Source organism: Diplotaxodon limnothrissa, linkage group LG15 (assembly GCF_057381915.1).
Source record: "Diplotaxodon limnothrissa isolate DT_005_m linkage group LG15, D_limnothrissa_male_GT1.1, whole genome shotgun sequence".
Taxonomy (NCBI): domain Eukaryota; kingdom Metazoa; phylum Chordata; class Actinopteri; order Cichliformes; family Cichlidae; genus Diplotaxodon; species Diplotaxodon limnothrissa.
The window spans coordinates 10,523,873-10,535,869 of record NC_140610.1 but is presented as its reverse complement, the minus strand read 5'-3'; the positions used below and the strand labels follow the sequence as shown (position 1 = coordinate 10,535,869).

The following is an 11,997-nucleotide window of genomic DNA, read 5'->3' as shown; positions in this document are numbered from 1 at the left end:
ACAGGTCAAACCTGGTGATACGTGCTATAACAAAATAAACCTGCTGCGACTTGCTATCGATCACAGTGAACGGCCACTTGAAGCTTCCAGACAAACTCAAGATGTAAAAATCACCAGTCGATCTTTATCACCCTTTAATTGTAGTGTAATTACAAGATACACCATCGAACATACAATGCCCAAATATTGCACCATTACATGATATTGCAATAACACCGTGATTGTCTTTACAGCCCATACATAAAGTTTATAAATAAGGCGTGAGTTTAAAAAAAAAAGATATTAAAAGGCAGGTGAATGTGGTAAACATGCAAATAGCTGATGGATTCGTGACATTCATGAAAAGCCTCTTTTACTTCTGAAAAAGCAAAATTAAATTCTCATCCACCCTCACGCTGACAATTAAAAGCCACCAATTAGCACCATTATCACCTATTTTCTTCATGCCGATGATTGAAAACACTTCCTTTTATAGCCAGCAGTGGCGTCATTTAAAAATGGCATGAATACTACACTAATACCACCTAGCACAGTAAAGCTACATATTAATCAGTGCACTGTTGGTAATACAAAAACAAAGCTGATGTACTGTCTACTGATAATAAAAATACATTCAGTACATGTACATGCTGATCTGGTCCTTGTGTGATGCTTACGATACTTAATTACACTTTATAGCAGCAGATACTGAAGCACCACACAGGGCGTTAATGGTCTTTACCCAGTGTCGGCTCATTTACCACTGGTGTCGTTTACTGTACAACATGCAGCGTATAAACACAGGAAAGTTTCATCCTTTAAGGCATGCCACAAACCCCGAGGAAAACACTTCTTGAAGGCTCAAAACTAAATAAGCATTTGATGCAAAAGGGAAAAAAACATAATTAGCAAGAAGAAAACAACAATAATGCTGTTTTTAATTTTAATAACCAACTCTTCACTTTTTTTAAATAGCAACAAGCAGAGCACTTGAACTCTACAGTGCAGTCTACATACTACAGGTGTGCGGTGCACAGACGGCCTTTGTGACTGAAAGTAGGTAGCAATCAATTGATCAGCAATATTTTCAAATTGACTAAAATGTATTAAATACTTCAAAATAGCTTTACTGATTTTACTTCACTGTCATTTTTTTATTTCTACATGACTTGAACATGAACCTGAGGTCATGAGGTAGATGAGCAGAGTTGCAGCTGCAAATGTTGTATTACTTCAGTGTAAGTGCCTTCATATTGCTCGTTAGTCCTTCATTTGCTCCTCTCTGATACCACAGGCTTGCTTCATTTCCTCCCGGTGTTCAAAGACTGCGTGCAGAAACTGGCCAAACAAGCGCTCCATATAGCTCTCGCCTAGAGGAAAAAAACCCTGCAAGAAGGCAATGTGTCCCCCGTGGGCCGTCAATACCAGGGCGACGTTAGGAAGATCCTGAACTACGGACACCGGGAAGGCTGTGAGAGCAGGAAAGAAAAAGCCCAAATGAATATAAACAGACAGCAAAGTAGACACAAAGCAGACACGTGAATCGGAAACCTTTTGTAACCCGGAGACTTCAACGTCCATGATTACATATAAAAAAGGAATTGTGCTAAAAAGAATGAGACATTTCCTAATATAATAGAGATAAATTCAATCATCTGTTTTGACGTCGCTTCAGTCCATCTTAAATGAGCTCACACACAAAGATGAAAGTGTTTGAGAGAGTGTTATCTTGCATGTGTGGATGCAGTATTGAACTGTATTCGCTTACATATGTTTTCAGTAGTGTTCCTGAGTCTGTGGCAATGAACCCACTGGCACCTAAGGGCCTTAAGATATCAGCCTTGGTTTTTAGCTTTGTCACTTGCATACAGAGAGTTTGCTTGATTCTCTAAAATTCCAAGATCATTTGCAGCTTTATTTTGAGAAACTTTACTGTCAACTATTTTTTCGTGTAGTCTTTAACAGAGTAGTAAACGCTGCCCCCACCTTTACTTCTGAGAAACCTAGACACTCTTGGATGCTCTATTTATACCCAACCGTGTTACTAATGTTCCACCAGGTGTTTTCTTTAGCAGTACACTTTTAATATGATGTCTTGTACAACTTTCAGTAAAGCATTCAATTTTACACAATGTTCCCAACTTGTTTTTTTCGAATAGGACCATAAAATCTGAAAAACGTCACATTTATGAGTAAACCATTACAGCTGTTATTTCCCCTTTGCAGTGCTTATACTGACACACCTCTCCTGTTGTGTACTCACCAGTTTGTGGAGAGAAAGGGTCATCAGCAGCATTGAGACACAGGATGGGTACGGCTGTATTGGGGAGCTTTTTGCCTGGGCTGGCATCGCGGTAATAATCCATACATGAGCTATAACCAAACATCAGAGACGTATAGCGTTCGTCAAACTCACGGATGGACCGAGCCTACAAAAGGGTGTGAAAACAAGATGACGATGAATGTAGAGTCAATTATACATCTAAGAAACTGACAAACTGTGAGTAATATTGTATCATACCTTCAGGACATAGTCAACATCCACCACTTTCTCTAAAATCTTCCTGTGCCTGTGAGAAACAGATTTTGGGGTTTTATTTAACTGGATTTACAAACGCAAAACTGTTAGACAAAATTTATGAACCCAAATGTATCCAACCTGGTGACAGCGCGGTGCAAGCATCTCGTGATGTGCCTGTTGAAGAGCAGCCAGTTGAGCGGTTCCTCCATCGAGTCAGAGGACTTACGTGCATCCCAGGGTACGGAGATGGTGATACCGGCAACCAATCCTGACTCGGTGTGCTTACGGGCCAGGTAGTTTAACAACACCATGCTGCAGCAGGGTGAAAAGAAAGGAATCATGCAATTGTTAAAAATCAATAAATAAAAGAAATGGAGGAAAGACACAGACGACAAATCTAGGTCCAGAAATGGAGGCCAGCAGAAACACTATGCACCAACTCACCCTCCCAAAGACACACCAGCCCCAAGCACAGGAGCACTGGGGTAGAGCCCTTTGACATGCTGCACCACACACTCAAGATCTGAAGTATTGGCAGCACAGTAGGTGACTGGTGTCTGAAGCAAGCAGAGGGATACAGGAGGGGAGTTACATGCAGCACTTAAGCCTCAGATCTTCTGTTAGTGTTATTATTGGTCTGAAATGGTGTATCAGTGGAAAAACTTAAATTACTACTTAAACACACAGAAAATACTTTCAATTCACTTTTTTTGTTTGTTTGGTTTTTTTTTTTAATCTGAAACTGTTTTAAATTGGGATTAAATACATTGGCAACCCATCTACCAAAGGCTAGAATCCTTGCAGGGGGGATCAGAGTTCAAGACCACCACAGTTTCCTACTTCTCATTTCTGTCCTCCCGCTCTAAAATCCTCACTTTCCTCACTCAACTGGGGTCCTTCAGAGTGTATTGACATGTTACTTACAGATTTTTAAAAACTAATTTGATATTATTCTAATTTATTAGGTATTCATTGTACTTACCAGCAGCTCCTCCCCTCCAAGACCTCTGTTGTTGAAGACCACACATCTAGGAAGGAAAGTATTTATGAAAACTGCTTCAGGCAAATACCGGGCACAAGCTACAATAAGCTTCCTGCTTAATGTAAACTTTCCTGTTAGCGCTGCTTCAAGATCACTTCATTTTGTGTGAGGAGTGCAGCTGACCTGTAACCGTGGCGTGTGGCCTGGCTAACGGCGTGAAGCACATAGGACTGCTGGCTGTTTCCTGTAATCCCTGGGAGGATGAGCACTGTGGGACGCGTGGAGGATTCTGGGTAGGTCACACTGGCCTGATTGTCCAACCAGTCAAGAGAGATCTGACCACCATCCACTGTACGGATCAGCTCACTGGGAGATGAAGGGACGAGACAAGATATTCATTATTTAATTAAATGTTTAGATTAAGATTTTTAACCCTCTTGTAAATAGTGGTGAACTGAAAAAAGAGGGTTTCTTCCTACTTGCGATAACTGACAGGGGGTCTGGACTTGAGGGCAGCACAGACCAGCGTTTGAAGTCGGCCTCCCCAGCACCACGGAGTGGGACTGAAGCGCTCAGCTACCACAGGACAGTGCTTGAAGAGGAATGCACTGAAAGCCTCACTGCAAACCAGAGCTGGTCTCTGAAAGGACACAAGACCAGATGAAGGCGTTATAAAAGCACAGCTGCTAATACAGTCACACCTGTGAGAGACAAGAAAACATCCAAAACACACCAGGCGAGCAGAACAAGGTACAAAGAAAATAATGGCAGTATCAGTGGTATGTAGATGTGATGTGACCAGCTCTGCAAGAAATACATCACTTGGAAACTTTGATGTGATGTTACACAATAGCATTTGATTAGCAAGTAGCTAACAATGAGAAAATAACTCTTACCAACGTTTTAGATATTTGAAAATAGTATTCAAATATAATCAATTCAAAATTCATATTGTCTTGTTTACAGTCTGTGAAGATATTTTAGATATTTATTTTTTCTGCATTTTCTACATAAACAAATTCTACTATTGACCATACTTTGAAATTATCCTCACTTTAGCTGCTTAAACTTAAGTAAAACACTTATTATGAATAAAGCTGATATACTGCTTATTACCAAATGATCACTCATAACCATGATCTTCTTCCAGTTTTATTTATGGAATCAATAAAAGAGAGGCTTTAATTTTGTAGAATAAAAGATCATATCTCATACACAGATGATACACATATTACAATATTATAACCTACAGATTTAATTTTATACAAAATAAAGTTAATTTTTAAAAAAAAGGTTCAGAGCTTTGAGTACAAACCTCTGAACCCAAACACTAAAAACTGTAAAATTATGGACCAAGAAATGTTAAATAAGCTTAAAAATGTAAATAAATAAAACGGAAAAACAGTTTTTTAATTAATTAGAAAAACAAAATACCACAGATAAAGTCGAATAGGAGTTAATAGGATATAGTGATCTTCATTTTAAAGGAAATAAAACGCTTAAAAATCCAACTAAACTGTAAGTCAAAGCGGGTATGGCGGAGTCTTTGCCGCTAACTTCGACCGCAGAGACTGACCTGACACTCGCGGCCCCACAGATAGTACATTGTGGCTGTGAGGGAGCAGATGATCACCGTGTATGGCCTGGAAACACACTCCCAGTATGTTCTCCATACCTCCGCATGAGTCAGAAACATGACAACGGTCTAAGTGCGGTTGACAGCTGAGCTGCTAGCCGACGACGTCGTTAACCGACACAACGGAATAACAGGACAGAAAGAATATGATATTTAATGCCCGACAACCTGCCTTCATCAGAAACATCTAACGTTCAATATGTTGTACTTCGACTCTTCCCAGCAGCCTTGGCGATATTACGTTAGACGCCGGTAGCCATCAGGTAATAAGTCTGGTGTTTTCTCCGGGAGCAGCTGCTTCCTAGTTCTCACAGGCGAAGCTCCTGATTGGACAAAAGCTCCAACTTCAACGTCATGGCTACGATCCATGTAAACTACAAATATGGAGATATAGTTTTTCTTTTACTTTCTATGGGGTTATTGAAAATGAGTATATATACGTGTGTATATATATATATATATATATATATATATATATATATATATATATATATATATATATATATATATATATATATATATGGATAGATAGAAAGATAGATATACATTTTTTTTAAATACACGTAAAATATAATGTAGTTGTAAGGAGGATTTCTGTAGTCTGTTGATTTCCAAGATAGTGGAAAAGGGGGTGGGATTAAATAAGCTTATGTTTCTTCCTGCTCCTTTTTGAGCATGAAAGTTATTTGTAGTTGTGGTTGCTCGTTTTCCTTTTGTTTTTCTTTGTTTGTTTGTCTCGTTTTAATTCTATGTTGTTATACTGTTTCAACAAGTTCAAAATAAAGATTCAATCAAAAACAATCAATAAATGATTGCATTACCGCCACGAGCTGGTGTGGAGCTTGGATCGAAACTTTTGTTTATTTACGGCTTTAAAAACAAAAATAATTATTTTTATCAGCTAAGTTGGCATTTTTAAAATATTTATTAGATCTATTTTTCGTCTGAGGACTTGAATGAAATTGAATTGCCTTATTTCTGCCTCATATTTCTAACAGTGTATCCTGTGCTGATCAGTTCAGTATGTACAAATGTATCTCCTTTTCCCTCCTCACCTCATTTCTCCTTTTGTACACTTCAACTTACTCTTGTTTATCCCACCTTTCCCTCAGGTTGATTTATTATCACCATAAACGTTTGTTGTGGCCTTTGCTCCATTCTCCTCCTTCATGTCTTTTGACACCAAATATACAAGTACCCATAAAAATATTGCCACTAGCCCTATTACGTGAATTAACATTCACTAAAAATACTGGTGGTTGGCAGTGCTAATCCTCAGCCTCATATTAGACATCTACGATATCAATTTCAAAACCCTATGTTAGCTTGTTCTCAACTAGTGAAATATTTAGCAAATTATTAGATTAATTAGCAACAGGTCAGGAATATTTCTGCATCTTAGGGAGGCAGAGTTTCTCCGAAGTAAAGATGGGCTGAAGTTCACCAATGTGCAAAAAATTGTGAAACAATTTCAGAATAACATAAAATCGCTGAATATCTCATCATAGTATATCATCAAAATATTCAGAGAATCTAGAGGAATCTCTGTGCACAGAGAACAAGTGCAAAAAGTCAGTATTAAATGGCCGTGACCTCCAGGCCATCGCGCGGCACTGCATTGAAAACAGGTATGGTTCTGTCATGGAAATCACTGCAAACAAACAAAAAACTGATGTTCAGTTTACTGCTAATAAAAATACATTCAGCACACATACATAGTGATCTGGTCCTCATGATACGCTTACGATTCATTATTACACTTTATGGCAGCAGATACAATTATCTGAAACCCCACACAGGGTGTTACTGGTCTTTACACAGTGTCAGCTCATTAACCACTGGTGTCCCATCCACACTCTACAGCATGCAAAAGTGTAATCATAGGAAAATTTGACTGTCTACAGAACATGAACCTGAGGTCATGAGGTAGATGAGCAGAGTTGCAGCTGCAAATGTTGTATTACTTCAGTGTAAGTGCCTTCATATTGCTCGTTAGTCCTTCATCTGCTCCTCTCTGATACCACAGGCTTGCTTCATTTCCTCCTGGTGTTCAAAGACTGCGTGCACAAACTGGCCAAACAAGCGCTCCATGTAGTTCTCACCTCGAGGAAAAAAACCCTGCAAGAAGGCAATGTGTCCCCCGTGTGCCGTCAATACCAGGGCGACGTTAGGAAGATCCTGGACTATAGACACTGGGAAGGCTGTGAGAGCAGGACAGAAAAAGTCCAAATGAATATAAACAGACAGCAGAGTAGACACAAAGCAGACACATGAATCGGAAACCTTTCATGTGACTTCAACATCCTTGATTACATTTTTAAAAAAGGAATTGTGTTAAGAAGAATATAAATTCTCAACAATTACAAAACTTGATTTATCTTTTGTGCGCCAAATCTGACAAGGCCTACTGAATCAGCATTTATGAGTAAACCATTACAGCTGTTATTTCCCCTTTGCAGTGCTTATACTGACACACCTCTCCTGTTGTGTACTCACCAGTCTGTGGAGAGAAAGGGTCATCAGCGGCATTGAGACACAGGATGGGTACGGCTGTATTGGGGAGCTTTTTGCCTGGGCTGGCATCGCGGTAATAATCCATACATGAGCTATAACCAAACATCAGAGACGTGAAGCGTTCGTCAAACTCCCAGATGGACCGAGCCTACAAGGGGGTGTGAAAACAAGATGACGATGAATGTAGAGTCAATTATACATCTAAGAAACTGACAAACTGTGAGTAATATTGTATCATACCTTCAGGACATAGTCAACATCCACCACTTTCTCTAAAATCTTCCTGTGCCTGTGAGAAACAGATTTTTGTTTTTTTATTTAACTGGATTTACAAACGCAAATGTAGATTTAGCAACCGTAACTTATCCGACCTGTTGAGAATTTGGTGCAAGGATTTCGTGATGTGCCTGTTGAAGAGCAGCCAGTTGAGCGGTTCCTCCATCGAGCTGGAGAACTTCAATGCATCCCAGGGTACGGAAATGGTGATACCAGCAACCAATCCTGACTCTGTGTGCTTACGGGCCAGGTAGTTTAACAACACCATGCTGCAGCAGGGTGAAAAGAAACGAATCATAAAATTGTTGAAAAAAAATAATAAAAGAAATGGAGGAAAGACACAGACGACAAATCTAGGTCCAGAAATGGAGGCCAGCAGAAACACTATGCACCAACTCACCCTCCCAAAGACACACCAGCCCCAAGCACAGGAGCACTGGGGTAGAGCCCTTTGATATGCTGCACCACACACTCAAGATCTGAAGTATTGGCAGCACAGTAGGTGACTGGTGTCTGAAGCAAGCAGAGGGATACAGGAGGGCAGTTACATGCAGCACTTAAGCCTCAGATCTTCTGTTAGTGCTATTACTGCTGTGAAATGGTGCACTGAGGATGACGTTCTCCATATTTATATTAAGAAAAACACTGAAACTAACTATGCCTGAAGAAATTAATCTTAGAAAACTGGTCACAAATGCATTGTTTTGTTGGGTCAAAAGCTTGAACTTTTTGGCCTCAATGTCAAGCTTTATGTCTGGAGGAAACCAGGCAGCCAATACCATGACATCAAATTTAGCGCGGTGGTGGCAGCATCATATTGTGCGGATGTTTTTGTGAGATTAGTCAGGGTCAAGGGCAAGATAAACGCAGTAATATATCAAAACATCCTGCCCCAGAGTGCTCTGGAACTCATACTGGGGTAAAGGTTCATCTTCCAACAAGGCACACAAAGCACACAACCAAACAAACAAAAGAGTGGTTTCCACTCTGCAAATGTCATTGACTGGACCAGCCAGAACCCAGACTTGAACCAATTGAATGTCTCTGGAAAAAATCAGAAAATCGGTGTATGCCAACCTTCCCCCTCCAACTGGATAGAAGAAAGAAGAATGGGAGAAACTGCCTAAAGGTTAGCGTGCCAAGTTTGTAACATCATACTCTAAAAGACCTGAGCTGTAATTGCTGCCAAAGCTGCTTCTGCAAAGTATTGAGCAAAGGCTGCAAATTCCTATGTACATATTATGTTTTTATTATTAAAACTCGCAAGTACTTGGGTGTTCTACTTTGCAAAATTTTGTGGTGAAAAATAAAAATTTTGGAATAAGGCTGTAACATGAAAAAAGTGGAACAAATGAAGCACTCTGAGTACTCTCTGGATACACTAGAATCATTCCATCCACATTGTTTAATGTGCCCGCACCACTGGCAGGAAAACAACCCCAGACAGTGTTTTCATATTTGAAATCCTCACTTTTACTCCTCCAAACACACCTCTTGTCATTATGGCCAAAAAGCTAATATTTGTCTCATCTGACTATAAAGTTTTCTCCAGAAGGCATTTAGCTTCTCCACGAGGGCAAATTTCAGTCAAGCTTGAATGTGTTCATTCTGGAACATGAGCTTCTTTCTTAAACAGTGTTTTGAGAATTAGATTTTACTTAACTATAAATTATTAGGTATTCATTGTACTTACCAGCAGCTCCTCCCCTCCAAGACCTCTGTTGTTGAAGACCACACATCTAGGAAGGAAAGTATTTATGAAAACTGCTTCAGGCAAATACCGGGCACAAGCTACAATAAGCTTCCTGCTTAATGTAAACTTTCCTGTTAGCGCTGCTTCAAGATCACTTCATTTTGTGTGAGGAGTGCAGCTGACCTGTAACCGTGGCGTGTGGCCTGGCTAACGGCGTGAAGCACATAGGACTGCTGGCTGTTTCCTGTAATCCCTGGGAGGATGAGCACTGTGGGACGCGTGGAGGATTCTGGGTAGGTCACACTGGCCTGATTGTCCAACCAGTCAAGAGAGATCTGACCACCATCCACTGTACGGATCAGCTCACTGGGAGATGAAGGGACGAGACAAGATATTCATTATTTAATTAAATGTTTAGATTAAGATTTTTAACCCTCTTGTAAATAGTGGTGAACTGAAAAAAGAGGGTTTCTTCCTACTTGCGATAACTGACAGGGGGTCTGGATTTGAGGACAGCAAAGACCAGCGTTTGAAGTCGGCCTCCCCAGCACCACGGAGTGGGACTGAAGCGCTCAGCTACCACAGGACAGTGCTTGAAGAGGAATGCACTGAAAGCCTCACTGCAAACCAGAGCTGGTCTCTGAAAGGACACAAGACCAGATGAAGGCGTTATAAAAGCACAGCTGCTAATACAGTCACACCTGTGAGAGACAAGAAAACATCCAAAACACACCAGGCGAGCAGAACAAGGTACAAAGAAAATAATGGCAGTATCAGTGGTATGTAGATGCAGTGTCAGTGTGCTGAATAATACCAGCTCTGCACTTTAATGTGATGTCACACAATAGCATGTAATCAGTGAGTGGCTGACATACAGAAAATAAGTCTAAGATCAAAACTCCCCTTTTCCCTTTGATACAGTCTGTGCAGAGATTTGTTATATTTGCTTATTTTTTGGCATTTTTAACATAAAATTCTTAATTCTTAAATTCTTCAGCTGCCAATACTTAAACTTAAAGTGCTTAAACTTTAGCACAATGCTTAATATGAATATGAACAGGTCACACAACAAAGTCAATGATAAATAAGCTCACAGAAAAACCACCCAGTTATAGAAGTGCAAACATGTCCGTCTAATTGCAAAGAAACAGGAGAGACATTAGGTGCAAAGGGTGATCGAAAAACTCTTCACAAACACATTTCCTTTTGTTTGGCAATTTTCGAGTGGAGTCATTGCTTTTAAACATTACAGATTACAGGAAGTATGAAAGCCATGAAGCTCCTGGTACGCATTTTTTGTGATGGCACAGTCAGTCTGCAGCTTTCGACTTTTACGCGACCCCGATCTCTAATACCTGGTCGGTAACTTCTTGGCTGCGTTGTTGTGGTTCCCAAACACTCCCACTTTGTGTGAAACCCACCAATTGTTGATTGTGGAATATATAGGAGGAAGGAAACGGCGAGATCCCATTTCATCACTACGCTTGAGTTCACGAAATCTTCAGAACGACCCATACAGGTGCTTTATTTTATACACCTGTGCCTGAAGGCACCAGCATACAAAGATTAACATAACTGGCTACCTTTGTCCTTACAGTGTTGCTGCACAAGCTGAAGAATGACCTCTTTTTAGTGCCAGAGAAACAGGAGTACTTCCAAAAGTTTGATCTGCATGAGCTCATCCACTGCAAAGTCAGGGTCCTCCCCAGTGCTGCTGGTTACATGATTGCTGGAGGCTACTGTTGACTGATGACTAATTTGAGCTTTAGTTGTGGTCGGTGGTGTGATCGGTTTAATTTTTTTTCCCTTTACCAAACAGACTTAATTCTACATCTCGCAAAAGCGTACAAGACTCAGCTGAGGGGTAAAGTAGAACTTTTTTGAAGTAAACATATAAATTTTTGTAACTAATTGGAAAGTAGCATAGTGAAAAGGAAACAGAATAAAGTAACCACGGAATCTGACCTGACACTTGCGGCCCCACAGATAGTACAGTGCGGCTGTGAGGGAGCAGATGATCACCGTGAACGGCGTGAAAACGCACTCCCAGTATGTCCCCCATACCTCCGCATGAGTCAGAAACATGACAGGACAGAATGAAGTGCACTAATGTTTAATGCCTTCATCGCCAGCATTCAGCGTTGAGCTCTAGAGCGCGCAGGCGTTCTTCTTTTATTTTTGGTGAACAATAAATTATTGCATTACCGCCACCAGCTGGTGTGGAGCTTGGACCGAGACATTTTACTGTTTCATGAAAAAATGTGGCTCATTTTTTATTTAATAGACGTTTCAAAAAAGAAAATGAGAAGGCGAAACTAAAAAGAAACAGCTGGAGAAACACTTTACAGCTAATTAGGTTAATTAGCAACAGGTCAATAACATGATTTGGTATAAAA

At 40.2% G+C, this 11,997-nt stretch overlaps 2 protein-coding genes across 3 annotated transcripts; both read right to left on the bottom strand.

Annotated features, from left to right (window-relative positions):
- Positions 1 to 254: 254 nt before the first annotated feature.
- LOC146617103 (phospholipase ABHD3-like) lies at positions 255 to 5,417 on the bottom strand. Of its 2 annotated transcripts, XM_085373411.1 has the most exons (9): positions 5,059 to 5,417; positions 3,962 to 4,122; positions 3,666 to 3,848; positions 3,483 to 3,528; positions 2,945 to 3,057; positions 2,639 to 2,812; positions 2,501 to 2,549; positions 2,243 to 2,408; positions 255 to 1,448 (listed from the first exon to the last, which is right to left on the bottom strand). In XM_085373411.1, exons 1-9 carry the CDS (start codon positions 5,176 to 5,178, stop codon positions 1,240 to 1,242), a joined length of 1,221 nt encoding a protein of 406 aa, XP_085229537.1. In that variant the 5' UTR covers positions 5,179 to 5,417; the 3' UTR covers positions 255 to 1,239. The 2 variants fall into 2 exon arrangements, with proteins under 2 accessions (XP_085229537.1, XP_085229538.1); XM_085373412.1 differs by lacking the exons at positions 2,945 to 3,057; positions 3,483 to 3,528.
- A 1,392-nt stretch (positions 5,418 to 6,809) lies between these two features.
- Positions 6,810 to 11,759, bottom strand: LOC146617102 (phospholipase ABHD3-like). The gene is made up of 9 exons (XM_085373410.1): positions 11,567 to 11,759; positions 10,081 to 10,241; positions 9,785 to 9,967; positions 9,602 to 9,647; positions 8,309 to 8,421; positions 8,004 to 8,177; positions 7,873 to 7,921; positions 7,615 to 7,780; positions 6,810 to 7,319 (listed from the first exon to the last, which is right to left on the bottom strand). Exons 1-9 carry the CDS (start codon positions 11,684 to 11,686, stop codon positions 7,111 to 7,113), a joined length of 1,221 nt encoding a protein of 406 aa, XP_085229536.1. The 5' UTR covers positions 11,687 to 11,759; the 3' UTR covers positions 6,810 to 7,110.
- Between the last annotated feature and the right edge of the window lie 238 nt (positions 11,760 to 11,997).